This window comes from Meles meles, chromosome 19, assembly GCF_922984935.1.
Source record: "Meles meles chromosome 19, mMelMel3.1 paternal haplotype, whole genome shotgun sequence".
Taxonomy (NCBI): Eukaryota; Metazoa; Chordata; class Mammalia; order Carnivora; family Mustelidae; genus Meles; species Meles meles.
The window spans coordinates 26,465,392-26,479,629 of NC_060084.1; the positions used below are offsets into that span (position 1 = coordinate 26,465,392).

Genomic DNA, 14,238 nt, shown 5'->3' on the forward strand with positions numbered 1-14,238 from the left:
TCGCTATTCCTGGTGCTTCATGTAAGTGGAATCACGGTATTTGTCTTTTGCAACTGGCTTATTTCACTTACCATGATGCTTTCCAAGTTCATCCATGCTGCTGCAAGTGGCAGGATTTCCTTTTTTTTTTTTTTTTTTTTAAGATTTTATTTGTTTGAGAGAGGGTGTGTGTGAGTGCAAGGCAGACTCCCCACTGAGCATGGAGCCCTACACGGGGCTCGATCCCAGGACTCTGGGATCGTGGCCTGGGCCAAAGGCAGATGCTTAACTGACTGAGCCACCCAGGGGCCCCAAGATTTCCTTCTTTTTCGAGGCAGAATAATATTCCCTTGTATGGATGCACCATGCTTTGCTTATCCATTCATTCATCATTGGACACTAGGGCTGCTTGCCCATTTTCACTATTATGAATAAGGCCACTACGACCATGGGTGTGCAGATACCACTCCGAGAGATTTTAATTCCTTTTGGGTAAATCCCCCGAAGTTCAATTGCTGGCTCACAAGGTCGTTCTAGTTAAAACTGAGTAATGGGGCGCCTGGTTGACTCAGTGGGTTAAGCCTCTGCCTTCAGCTCAGGTCATGATCTCAGGGTCCTGGGATCGAGCCCCACATCAGGCTCTCTGTTCAGCAGGGAGCCTGCTCCCCCCTCTCTCTCTGCCTACTTGTGATCTCTGTCAAATGAATAAATAAAATCTTAAAAAAAAAAAGCCTGAGTAATCTACCATCCTGCTTTCCACAGCGGGTTCACCATTTCACATTCCCACCAGCAACACACAAAAGGTCCCGGTTTCTCCATATTCTCAGCAATATTTGTTATGTTCTGAGGGTTTTTTTTTTTTTTTTAAATAATAGCCATCATAATGGGTGTGAGGTGGAATCTTGCCATGGCTTTGATTGGCATCCCCCCCATGACTAGTGTGTGAGCTTCTCGTCACGTGCTCGTTGAGCGTGTGTCTGTCTTCCTTGGAGACGTGGCCATTCGGGTCCTTTGCCCATCCTGAATTGTTTTGGTGGGGTTTGTTGTTTTGTTTCTTTGCTTTTGTGGTTGTGTTGTAGTTCTGTCTGTATTCTGAATATGAACCCCTCATCAGTATATGACTTGCAGACAGTTTCTCCCATTCCATGGGTCGCCTTTCTGCTCTGTTGATGGTGTCTTTCAAGGCACAAAAGGTTTCATTTCGATGAAGTCCTGCTTATCTATTTTGTCGTGGGTTGCCTGTGCTGTCGGTGTCCCATCCAAGAGAGCACTGCCAAATGCAGCGCTGTGAAGGTCTTCCTCTATGCTTTCTTCTAAGAGTTGTATAATTTTAGCTTTTACATTGAGGTCTCTGATCTGTTTCGAATTAATTTTGTCTGTGGTGTAAAGCAAAGGTCCAGCTTCATTCTTTTGCACGTGAATGTCCAGTTTCCCGGCACCATTTGTTGAAAAGACTGTCCTTTCCCCATTGAATGGCCCTGGCACCCTTGTCAAAAAGCAATTGACCACATACATGAAGGCTTATTCCTGGGTTGTCTGTTCTATTCCATTGGTCTCTATGTCTGTCTTTGTGCCAGTACGTCATTTTCATTGCTGTAGCTTCGTGAGTAACTTCTGAAATCAGGAAGTGTGAGACCTCCAACTTTCTCTTCTTTTACAAGTATGTTTTGGCTCTTGGGAGTCTTTTGAGATTTCATGTGAATTTTAGGATGGATTTTTCTATTTCTGCAAAAAATGTCATTGAAATTTTGATGGGGATTGCATTGTGTCACCTTGGGTAATACTGACATTTTAACAATATGACAGTCTGTGAGCATGAAGTGTCTTTTTTCTTTAAGATTTTTATGTATTTATTTGAGAGAGCAAATGAGTACAAGCAGGGGGAGGGACAGAGGGAGAGGAAGAAGCAGACTCCCCGCTGAGCAGAGCCCAACATGGGGCTGGATCCCAGGAGCCTGAGATCATGACCTGAGCCCAAGGCAGACACTTGACTGAGCCACCCAGGCATCTCAAGCTGTCTTTTCATTTATCAGTGTCGTCTTTAATCGATTCCAACAACATCTTACAGGTTTAAATGTACAGGTCTTTTGCCTCCTTGATTAAGTTTATTCCTATTTTATCCTTTTTCCCTGATGCTATTGTAAATGGAATTGTTTCCTTAATTTCCTTTTTAGATTATTCATTGTTTGTGTGTAGAAGCACAACTGATTTTTTTTTTTTTATAGATTTTATTTATTTGAGAGAGAGGGAGAGCTTGGGGAGAGAAGCAGAGGACAGAGAGGGACAAGCAGGGCTCGATCTCCCCACCCTGAGATCATGACGGAACTGAAACCAAGCGTCGGCCCCTTAACTGACTGAGTCACCCAGGCATCCTGCGGAACCACTGATTTTTACATGTTGATTTTGTATCCCGTGACTCTGAGGAGTTTGCTTATTAGTTCTAATTGGCCTGCTTTTTTGTAATCAGATGAGTTGTCAATCTTTAAGCCTTGGCTAAATTCCCACAAAAATCTGGATTTCCTATTTTGTCAGAAAATTTTGGAAGACGTGGCATCTCTGAGCTGCCATTCCCATGTGGCACCTACTGCCTGGGGCCTCGTAGCAGTTCCTGCCTTTGGCAGAAGCCAGCGTCCTTTGTCTGGTGCCCAGCGCTGCCCCCATCTCCAGCACCCCTCCTGCCCCACGCCCTGCCTGACAGGCTCACTCGGAGACTCTGCTCTGCCTGGCCCCTCCTGCACTCAGCATTCTTTCTCCTGCTGCGTACCAGGGGCTGTCCTAGGCACGAGCAGTGTGGCACCCACACAGGAGACCAATATTTCTGCCTTCAGGGGCCTTCATTCTAACAATAGAACTCATTAAGTACTTTACCTGTATTATCTCATTTAATGTCACTTAATCCTCCAGACATCCTCCCGGGGTGGCCTCATTAGCCCCATGAGGCATAGCTGAGACTTTTCCAAGGTTACTCAGGGGGTAGGGTGATGTCTATTTTAGAAAGCTGGGCAGTCTGCCCTGAGAACCCAGGAACTCAGCTGCCCCTCACTGGCAGAAGGACTCGGATGTGAACACTTGGCAGTGGGCAGAGCAAGCTGGATGGGGCCAGACAGGCACAGTGAGCGGTCATGTGGCCGGGAGTCGGGTGTCCTGTGTGGGGATGTATGTGGGGACAGGATGCGGTGCTTCAAAGGGATGCCCCTCTGGCCTCTGTTTCCTTGAGGTGTTCTGGAGCCCAGGACCTCTTGCCCTTTCAGCTCAGCCATGCCTTGATCTTGCTGTTGAGAAAGCCCTCTTTTACTCAGAAGACAGCTGTGGTGACCGTGAGGCAGCCTTGGCGGGAGGTGGGGAGGTAATCAGCAGGTTGTCTCCGCCGATGGGAGCAGACAGTCTTGATGGGAGCAGACAGTCTCGAACACAGCCCTTGGCCGGGGCAGCCCCACCCTCCTTGGAGCCTGCGCCTGCTGAGACATGGAGATGTAGGTTTGTGGCAGACAGGCCCCAGCGCCCCGCTCCCACTGAGGGCCTCTGCACCGGGCCCGTGACCCAGTTTCTCTGGCTGCCGGGGAGCCCGAGCCTGGGCAGGGGTGTTGCACAGACCTGGTCCTGGTCCCTTCCTCTGCCATGGGGTTGACGTGGGAAGCCTGCCAGGAGCCTGCTTCTCCTTTGGCCTGGCTCTCTGCACCCAGGAGTGTGCGTGCTGCGCTTCTGCTGTTACTCAGGGGTTTACTGAGTATCTAGTGTGTGCTGGTCACCTGCTGGGGTCACCTGCTGGGGGGGGGGCCCTGAGGGCTAACAGAGAAGGTCCCTCCCCTCTTTTCCTCCAGATGCAGGCACAACAATGGACTCAGCTGGGGCAGGTGTGTGAAGGGATGCCCACAGGAGCTCTCTCCCCTGGAAGGCCTTGCTTGCTGGTCTGGTTCACCCCCAGCGCCCCACTCTCTGCCCTCACCACTCCTGAAGCAGAGCCCTCTGCGTGGAGGGCAGCCGTCCCGCTCCTGAGCCACGCACCACAGAGTGGCTTGGGCCTGACGGGCCACCCACAGCACTGGTAGCCTGTGCCCCCACCCCCAACCCATCCCACCCTGCTGTCGGAGAGGAGCCAGGAGCCCGGAGATGACTGACACCTCTGACGAAAAGAGTGTTTGACAGCCTCTTCCTTAACCCCCCACCCACACCCCTAGCCTTCTGTAATGGTTCCTTTAGGGGCACACCTCAGGGATTCCAGGCAGAGCCCCGGAGCACCCAGAGTTCTGATTGTGATGCAAGAAGGGAGCAGGAGCCTGGGCTGCGGCAGGTGGCAGGCGGGCCTCCTGCCCCCCCCAAGCAAGCCCCGGAGAACCCCACTTTTGCCGCATCCGGGTCTGAGCGCCAGTGGCGTTAGGGACGAGTGAAGTCAGAGCACGCCTGCTCGGTGCTGAGGAAGCGGCCTGTCTGGGGCACCTGCTCAGTGCAAGTGGGTCTTCCTGGGGCGATTTCCCAGGGAAGGATGGGGGACGGGGGCACCCCAATCTTTCAAAGGGAAATAGACCCATCTATTTCAGGATGGGGGAGTCTGAGAGGAATTCCTATTATTTGAAACTTAAAATTGCCTGAAAGCACAAAGAATTTGTCGGGCATAATTCTACAGTCCAGAGACTGTCACTTTTGGCTGTTGCATTCACGGTTTTATTTCTGGATTTTTGACCTAGTGCGTTGAGGGGTCTTCCTCCAGGTCAAAACTTCCGACAAACAACCGTAACCACAGTAGCCCATGTGAGCACTCGCCGTGACCTACCTGACTGTCCCCCTGATGCTGGGTATTGAGGTTACCCCGGCTTCACGGCTAAGGGGTAACAGGGGGTCTTCTGCCAGCGGTCCCTCGCTCATGCCAGCTCTCAGAGAAGGGGGCAGAGAAGTGGCACAGGCTTGGGCTGTCGTCCATTTCCTCCCTCACTGGCTCAGCTTGGGGGAGCAGAGGCCGCCCTCTCCTACTCCGGGAGACTGAACACCTACCCGTGTGCCCCCTGTGCTGCCACAGACGGATGACATCTCAGCCATGTAAAATGGGGAGCTGTGATACACATTTACCCGCCGTACCTGGCTGGCCCGGCCCCTGCAGGCAGCAGACTTCTTCAGCTGTTGCTTAGTAATAAGAACCCAGTGCTTCGTGGCCCGCTGGGGTAAAACCCACCTCCTAGCCCCCCACAGAGTGAGTCTGACTCCCAGGGCCTTTTCAAGATGAGGTGTGGTCAGATACAGTCATCACAGAATGTTCTGGAAGAAGATGTCCAGACATGCCCTGAGGAACACTGGTGCCAAAGTCTTCAGCTGTGTTTTTGGTTTACTTCCTGAGAGGTTCCTGGAGGGGGTGCTGATGCGGAGTCAGGGTCTGGGGCCTGCAGGGAGGGCAGTCAGCAGAGGGTGACAGGGTGTGCACCCCTTCTCTGCTGGCCCCAGCTCTCCAGCAAGGCAGACTGGGAGCTGGGGGAGACAGAGGTCTGAGATGTGCCCTGGTCCCAGGTAGACCTGTCTCCACAGGCTGACTTGCTAGGAACCCCCTGAATGGAAGAATCTAGGTTCTGGGCAGAGACCAATCTAGGTTTTATAGTGTCTGGAGTTTATACAATTTGGGAGTCCTTTTAAGAAAAAAGAATATAGGGGCACCTGGGTGGCTCAGTGTGTTAAAGCCTCTGCCTTCGGCTCAGGTCATGATCCCAGGGTCCTGGGATCGAGCCCTGCATCGGGCTCTCTGCTCAGCGAGGAGTCTGCTTCCTCCTCACTCTCTGCCTGCCTCTCTGCCTACTTGTGATCTGTCAAATAAATAAATAAAATCTTAAAAAAAAAAGAATATAAAGTTACAAATACCTAAGTAGACAGAGGCCACGGCAAGGGCCAGTGCAAGGCAGGGGTCCTGAGGGTCAGCCTGAGTCTGGCGTGAGCTCCGAGGGGCACAGGGGTCACCCCTGCTCTGCTTGCTCCCCAGACTTTCCTGAGAGCCTGGGCTCCCTGGGTCTTGCAGCGGTTGAGGGTGCTGAAGGCTGTCGGGACTGGGCAGGTGTCTCTCACCTGGAGTCCCAGGTGTGCTCTGATGCTTGAACACAGGGAGGGCCGGTGGGGGGTGGGGGCTGAGAGATCAGGCCTGGGTGTGGAGGTGAGGAACGAGGCTCACCATGACCGTGGCTTTGTGCCGGCAGGTGGAAAACCTGAAGGAGAAGCTCATCAGCCAGGCCCAGGAAGTGAGCCGCCTCCGATCAGAGCTGGTGAGGCTTGACACCACCATCCCGAGGTGGGGGCTGTGGGGGGCTGACCGGGCTTTGTGCAGTCTGACCCTTCCGGATGGGGTGCGGGACCCCATCTCTGCCGAGCCCTCATGTCCAGCCCGGGTGGGGGCCAGCACACTGCCAGTCGGCCCGGAATACTTGTCACCACTCACTAGGCCCTCAGAGGCCGTGTGACCGCCAAAGGGAGGGAGGTTACTTCTCGTCTGCTGATGTAGAAGAGGAGTGTGAAGTCTGTGTATAAATACGACTCTCTTGTTACTTTCACACTCAGGAAAATAGAATGAGAGGGGCGGGTGAAGGCCATCCCTCCGGCTCCCCTTTTCTCCGCTGTGTTTGCCTTATGTCCCCTTGAGCTCCTGCTCTCTTCCCTCCCTTGACTGCCTTTCTTTTTCTTCCTCTCCTGTTCTCTTGCCCCCTGCCCCATCTCCCTGCTCTCTGCTGTCCCGGTCCTTCCTGGCCCCATGCGCCCCCTGTGCTCTGGCTCTCTGCAGGGGGGCACGGACTTGGAGAAGCACCGCGACCTGCTGGTGGCGGAGAATGAGCGGCTGAGGCAGGAGATGCGGCGCTTCGAGGCCGAGCTGCAGGAGCTGCGGGCCAAGCCGGCGGCCCCCTGCGCGGGCTGTGAGCATAGCCAGGTGAGCGGGCTGGCCTGGCCCCAGCTGCTCCTGCTGGGCTGGGTCCCTAGCGGGGAACCCGGTTCCTCACCATGACCCCTGCCTGCTTGTCTGCCCTTCCCTCCGTCTGCTGCACACTTGTCCTGGCCTCCCCGCTCCCAACCACCTGCCTGCAGGAGAGCGCCCAGCTCCGGGACAAGCTGTCACAACTCCAGCTGGAGGTGGCCGAGAACAAGGGCATGCTGTCCGAGCTGAACCTGGAGGTGCAGCAGAAGACCGACCGGCTGGCCGAGGTGGAGCTGCGGCTCAAGGACTGCCTGGCCGAGAAGGCGCAGGAGGAGGAGCGGCTGAGCCGGCGCCTGCGAGACAGCCATGAGACCATCGCCAGCCTGCGGGCCCAGTCGCCACCCATCAAGGTGAGCCTCTGGCTGGGGCCACATGTGGGGCCCTTGCTCTCTTGGCCCCTAATGCCCAGGGCAGGGCTGCACCTTGTCTTGGTGAATGAGTAGGGGTGAGTGATTGGAGGAGTCAGTCCAGATCTGTGCTCTGTCTTGCCCTCTCCTCCCCCTTCTTGCTATCCCAGGCACGTAGTAGGCATCTGGCCCCTGAGGCTTGACATGCCCGCACCTGCCAGGCGTGGGTATGGGCATCGCAAGATTCTGCCCTTGTCTGGGCCCTTTTTGTCTGCTCTGTACCCAGTCTGGGGCCACAGCCAGGCTCTTGGTGGGCTTCCTGAAGTGAGAGGATTCCCGGAGGCCCCGTAGCATCCTGGAAAGCCAGGACCTTGAAGCTCCTCTAGTTTTTTTCCTGGGTGCTCTGGGTGGGATGTCCCCTTTGAGACCCTTTGAGAGGGTCCCCTCTCAAAGTCAGCTGCATCTCGGACCCCCCCCCCCAAGGGAGGCCAAGGGACCTTATACCTCCACGTGCCTGTCCCTTCCTCCCCTCTCAGTACGTCATCAGGACCGTAGAGGTGGAGTCATCCAAGACCAAGCAGGCCCTCAGCGAGTCCCAGGCCCGGAACCAGCACCTTCAGGAGCAGGTGGCCATGCAGAGGCAGGTGCTGAAGGAGATGGAGCAGCAGCTGCAGAGCTCACACCAGCTGACCGCGCAGCTCCGGGCACAGGTGCACAGGGTGCTAGGGGGTGCTTGGGGCTGGAGGAGAATGGGGGCACACCCAGCTGGAAAGTCAGAGGTGGGCCGTCAGTATAATGCAGTGGGTCAGTCCTCGGGAGGCCCACAGACCTGGGTTCCGGTTCCTCCTCTGCCGGCTGCCTGTGTGACCAAGGCCAAGTTTTGTCTGTGTCTCAGTGTCCTTATCTGTAGAATGATGCCCTCATGGAACCCACCTCCAGGGGGCGCTCAGGGACATAATCCCAAGAGTGTCCTCACACACCCGTCCCCACCGCCACACACACATTCTGGGAAAGGGAGGCCTGGTCACTATTATAACATATGCACCCCCCGCTCTCCTGGGGCTGTGGCTTGTGCACCTGTTAGGTGCCAGGACCCAGGCAGGTGTTAGGGCTAATGAAAGAAAGAGCAGCATGGAGTCTTTCGGAGAGCGAGGTGGCCATCTGCCCCTCTCCTGTGTGTGTGTTTGTGAGGACGTGTGGGGGGCACTGTACGCCCACGTGCATGTGGGGTAAGGTGTGGGGCTTCTTTTGGGCACCCATCCCTCTCCCTCCCGAGCCCCACACTGAGCTTCTGGCCTGGGCCGTCAGATCGCCATGTATGAGTCCGAGCTGGAACGGGCACATGGGCAGATGCTGGAGGAGATGCAGTCCCTGGAGGAAGACAAGAACCGGGCCATCGAGGAGGCCTTTGCCAGAGCCCAGGTGGAGATGAAGGCTGTGCACGAGAACCTGGCAGGTGAGCCAGCCGGCTGGGCCCTGCCCTGACCCCCCTTCCCGCAGCCCCTCAGCCTGTCCACCTTGCACCTCTCCTGTCCCCCAAGGTGTCCGGACCAACCTGCTGACGCTGCAGCCAGCACTGAGGACCCTCACCAGCGACTACAATGGGCTCAAGCGGCAGGTGCGGGGCTTCCCCCTGCTCCTGCAGGAGGCCCTCAAGAGCGTCAAGGCCGAGGTGAGTGCAGTGTGTGCCTGAGGGAGTGGGAAGGAGGCTCGGAGAGGCCCCGAGCCCAGTCCTCCATTCCAAAATGCAGCAAAGCCCCCCAGGCAACAGCTCTCCTCCCCCACTCATGGGGACTGACAAACAGACGGGTCAGGGGCATGTATTTTGGTATTTGTCTTATAACTATTTATTTTTTATTTTTTTAGAGTGGTGGGGGGAGAGGAGGGGCAGAGGGAGAATCTTAAGCAGGTTCCATGCCCAGAGCAAAGCCCAACATGGGGCTCGATCTCACGACCCCGAGATCATGACCCGAGCCGAAATCAAGAGTCAGATGCTTAACCAACTGAGCCACCCAGGCGCCCGTGCTTCTTAGGACTCTTTAAACCAAGCATGCAGCATATGTCCTTGTATCTCAAACATGCTACGTATATTCTTATGTCGGTTTGTTTTAATTTTCTTAAGCTGTTCTCATACAGCATGAGAATAGCCAATGTCTTTGAGTGCCTCCGACGTGCCAAGCCTTTCATAGCTGTCAGCTCCTTGAATCTGTACCACAGCCCCGCAGGGTAGAGAAACTGATATATTTTGGGAATAGAAAATAGTTCTTTTTCTGTAGAAAAATTATGTCGATAACATATGGACAGGGTAGAAAGTTCAAACTGTGCAGAAGGTCATCAGATGAAGAGGAAGGGCCCCCCTCTGCCGTCCTGGCTTGCACTCCCCAGAGGCAGATGCCCATCAGGATCTGAGCCCCGAAACCCTGTGGACACACTCCCCCTCTACCCAACAGAGGGGAACATTGCATACGTGGTCTGCATTTTGCTTCTTTCTCCTATGAAGTGTGATTTGGAGAGTGTTACTGCCCAGGTGCTACAGATCCACAGACTAGATGGTGTTTTTCCATTTTACAGATGAGAAAAATGAGACGTGATGACCCAGCTGGTTGTCTTAAGTCCCCCAGCTGCTCAGGGGTAGAGCTGGAATCTGGCTCCAGTTGGGTCGTATTATTACAGCCAGGCGCTCCTGGTGGGGAGTGAGGGCGGAGTCGGAGTCCTGGCTGTTTGGTTTGTTAGCAGGGCAACCTTGAGCCCTCGGCTTAGTCTCTTTGAGGCTCAGTTTGTTCCTCTCTAAAATAGTGGGGGCAGCCGCACCTCCGCGCAGAGGCTCTTGGAAGGAGTTGACAGGTGACAGCGCACCTCAAGCACTCAGCTCGGAGCGGGACAGGGGACAGGCCAGGGGACAGGCCGGGTCGGTGGATCCAGCCCCCTAGAGCACTGTGCGTACCCCCTCTCCCCAGATCGGCCAGGCCATCGAGGAGGTCAACAGCAACAACCAGGAGCTCCTGCGCAAGTACCGGCGGGAGCTGCAGCTGCGGAAGAAATGCCACAACGAGCTGGTGCGGCTGAAAGGTAACTATGGGGTAGGGGTGGGGGGGCAGGGGAGAAGGCTGGGGGCGCCCCGCATAGGGGTCCTGCCTGGCTTGGAGCTGATGCTGCTCCCCCCCACCGGCCCAGCCCCACGCCCTGGAGCCTGTGCCCTGTCACTGGGAGCTCCTGTACCTCCCACTTTCTGTAGATGAGGGAACCCGGGCCCAGAGAGGTCAGCGAACTGGCTCAGACCCGCAAGGCTACTGAGTGGCCCACCCTGGATCTGTACTTGGATCTGTCCAGCTCTGAAGCCCTCCCCCAGCGCCTGTGGCAGGTGCCCCAGGCCCCGAGGCAGAGAGGGGAGAGCAGCGGGGGAGGGGTGCAGAAGCCCTGGGTGGTGGGTGGCTGGACGGCCGCTTGTTCCGACCCAGGGCCCGGAGGAGCCTGAGAATGCTTGTTCATGGCACAAAGGGCCGGGGGTGAGGGGGTGCTGTTCCAGACACTGAGACGTGGCCATGGGCTCACAGATGCTGTTGCTGCCCTCACAGGGCTCACTGCGGCTGGGGGAGCAGACGGTGATCTGTAAGCACCCAGAGAACCCCGACACTGCCCTTTGTTACTGGGGCGGAGGAGGGGCTCTAAGAGCCCCTCTGTGTCTGACAGTCAGGGGTGTTGCAGGGCTTCCTGGAGGAGGCGAAGCCATGGCTGAGGCCTGGGTAATGGGTTGGAGTGAACATGTGAGGGAGAAGGTGGGGACGTGCTGGCTGTCGTGGGGAGTTTGTTCTTCTTTCCGGGAGCACTGAGAGCCGGCGGAAGGGCTTGAAGCAAGAGGATGGCACAGTCTGTGCCCCTGGGACCCCCCGGAGCTGCCTTGTTGCCTGTCCCCATTCCGTGTGCTGCTTGTCCACCTGCTGTTTGGTTCTCTTTGCCCATCTGGCTCCCAAGCCCTGTTCGGGCGTCCACAAAGTCCTTTTAGAATGACAGAACAAGTCCCTTGGCTTACTGGGACCCATACCTCTCACGGAATAGAGAAAACTGAAGTCCAGAGATAGTGTCCATTTGGTATCCCACCCAGACTGGGTGCAGTGCCTGAGCCCCGAAATTGACCTTTCCTCCCTGTCCCCAGCGTGAGGCTCCCACTGTCAGCCGGTTTGCCCAGGAAGAAAGTGTACTGATGCATGAATTCATGGTGGTGGGAGTGGCTGACAATAGAGCATTGCGGGTGGCCTTGCTCAGAAGGCTAGGACACCAAAGGATCCCAGTGGGGAGGCAGTCTGGTCTTGACTGTATGTACCTTTCTCTCCTCCCCCACACAATCCAGGGAACATCCGGGTGATTGCTCGTGTCCGGCCAGTCACCAAAGAGGATGGGGAAGGACCTGATGCGACCAATGCTGTGACCTTCGATGCTGACGACGACTCCATCATCCACCTGCTGCACAAAGGAAAGCCTGTATCCTTCGAGCTGGACAAGGTCTTCTCCCCGCGGGCATCACAGCAGGACGTGAGTGTGGCCCTGTGGGGAAGCGGACAGAGAGCAGTGTGGGTTTGCAGGGTGGGGGTGGGGGACACACAGGGAAAGACAAAGGGGGCATGGACAGAAAGAAATCTAAGAGTGGAAGAGACAGGATGGAGAAGCTTGGAGTGCTGGGATACCTCGCTTCTTCCACTGGAGGTGAGAAGACAGTGGGAAGATAAGACTGAGAAGCCTCTGCTGAAAGGAGATTCAAGGACAGCCTATGGCACCTCCGTGGTTCATCCCACTCTTTCAGCCCCGCCCACCCGGGGCCCCGCCCACCACGTGCCCATGCCCACCCATAGGGCCCCGCCCACTCAGGGCCCGCCCACCCCTGGTCCCCTCACAGGTGTTCCTAGGACTCCGCAGATGCCCTGTGGAGCCTTCAGCCCGAAAGAGCCACATGGTCTCAGCAGTGTTCTCTCCTCTCTGCCAGGGCTGACCGGCCAGACCTGTCCTGCTTGTACCCTCCTGTCCCTGTGCTTGGCGTCACCTTTGCCCCATCCTCTGCGAGCAGACAGACAGGCTGCATCAGGTGCCAGGCACATGCCGGCCTCCGCCTTCATTTTGCTGAGCTCTCCTTTAGTGTGGGAGAAGCTGGAGGCTGGGCAGCCCTTCCTCAGGCGCTGGCTGGCAGGAGGCACTGCCCTGTCTTCCCTTCAGTCTTGGCAACCTGGTTTCCCACTGAGGTCTGTTGTAAGGGGCCTGTTTAGTCATAAATTCTTCCACAGTGAGCCGCTTGCAGGTCACAAGATGCGCTGTATCATTGCTGAGGGAGAGGGCCATCTGGGGAGCTGACAGGACTTAGAGCTGGTGGGGGGCCCTTGGAGGGTGGGGCTCGCCATCTCATCCCACGTCCCCTCCCCAGGTCTTCCAGGAGGTGCAAGCCCTGATCACCTCCTGCATCGATGGCTTCAATGTCTGCATCTTCGCCTATGGCCAGACAGGTGCCGGCAAGACGTACACGATGGAGGTGGGTACCCGCTGCAGGAGTCAGGGGTTCGGCCAGTGAGGACCACCCCCTTGCTGCCCTCGTGCCTTCGGGTTTCCGGCGGCCCAGGAGCAGAGCTGCTAGTTGTCTATGTTAGGCCCCAAGGCACCAGGCCTGGAGAAAGGGCATCTTGCCCAGGAGGACCTGGGACGGTCCTGGTGGGTATGGGGCGGGACTGGCGCTCTGTCAGCAAACTGGCACCAGGGAGCTCTCCATCTGACGTTAGACTTGAGGCCAGACCTCCTGTGTGTCTCTGGGGTTGGGCTTTCATTTCACCGCCGTGCACTGAGAGGGCAGCCACGCAGTGCTGGACCTGGGACTGTTAGGATGAATGAGGGCAGTCTCTGCTCACTCAGCCGGTGCGGGACCTCAGCTCCCCGCGGCCAACTCCCCTAGGCTGAGTGGCAGGAGAGGGAAGCATTAAGAGGAGGAAAGGTCTCAACTCTAGGTCAAAGTGGAAGGTCGTTTCTGGGGATGTCTTGGTTTGTTAGCATTTCCCTGGCTCTTGAGGGGGCGCTGTGGGGTTCTCTGGGAAGGGGTGAGGACAGGTGTCCCAGTGTCTGCACAGGCTCCTTTCGGGGAGGCTGCCATGTGGGCTTTCTTCCCAGTCTGGCCCCTGCTTTTGCCCTAGTTCTGGGACTGATGAGACTGGGTAGTGGGGCGCAGGCCAAGCAAGGTGGTGGGCAGGGCAAGGGGGTCTGCATGGACTCCTAACTCTGTCTTGGGTACTCAGAGTTGGGGTGACCCCCCAGGAGCATCTGTCCTCCAACAACACATCCCTAGGCCCATGTACATCGGGCGCTGCTCTGGGGGCCGGGCACAGCTGTGACCACAGAGTATCTGCTCCCCAGAGCCAGCCCACCAGTTGGGGGGACAGCAGTGTCCCCAGCAAATCAGGCTGTGTCCTGTCAGGGGCTGGAGAGGAAACCTAAAGCCCGGTATGAGGAATCAGCAGTGAGGGAGGGCTCAGGCCTTTGGAGGGAAGATGAAGCCACCTGCCTGCGGAGGTGACATTGGAGCCCCCCATGGGGGTGTGTGGGGAAGAGCATTCCAGGCACGGGGATCAGCAGGGCTGAGGCCACAAGGCCGGAACATGCTGGGGGACTGAGGCCTGGCAAGGAGGCCACGTCACAGAAGTGGAAGGGGGTGGGAGGTGCTACATAAGGGGAGGCAACAGCTCAGGTGAGGACTCCAGATTTCCTTCTAGAAGGGCTGGCCAGCCTGTCTAGCCCCAAGGCACTTGTGGCTCTGCCTGTGCCTCTCTTCCACCGCCCAGAGCCCAGCCCATGGCCCCCCTGACATGAGCCCCCCTCTGGGCGGTGGCAGGGACATCACAGGTTCCCAGTGCCCCCTCCCAGGAGCAGGTATGCACCTGGTGCTCAGCAGCCCTCGTGTGCCAGCCAGTGCTTCACCCAGTCCTCTGCTCTAAGTCTCAGGCCAGT

General features: G+C 56.7%; 1 protein-coding gene across 8 annotated transcripts in view; it reads left to right on the forward strand.

The window, feature by feature from the left end:
• KIFC3 (kinesin family member C3) overlaps window positions 1–14,238 on the forward strand; it is a 53,625-nt gene that overhangs the window by 35,158 nt on the left and 4,229 nt on the right. For all 8 annotated transcript variants that reach the window (XM_045987383.1, XM_045987385.1, XM_045987387.1 and 5 more), the window contains 9 exons: window positions 6,150–6,215; window positions 6,728–6,871; window positions 7,027–7,266; window positions 7,800–7,973; window positions 8,572–8,719; window positions 8,805–8,935; window positions 10,221–10,332; window positions 11,612–11,793; window positions 12,674–12,778. In XM_045987383.1, the coding sequence (XP_045843339.1) occupies window positions 6,150–6,215; window positions 6,728–6,871; window positions 7,027–7,266; window positions 7,800–7,973; window positions 8,572–8,719; window positions 8,805–8,935; window positions 10,221–10,332; window positions 11,612–11,793; window positions 12,674–12,778 (1,302 nt within the window). The remainder of the gene's footprint in view (window positions 1–6,149; window positions 6,216–6,727; window positions 6,872–7,026; window positions 7,267–7,799; window positions 7,974–8,571; window positions 8,720–8,804; window positions 8,936–10,220; window positions 10,333–11,611; window positions 11,794–12,673; window positions 12,779–14,238) is intronic.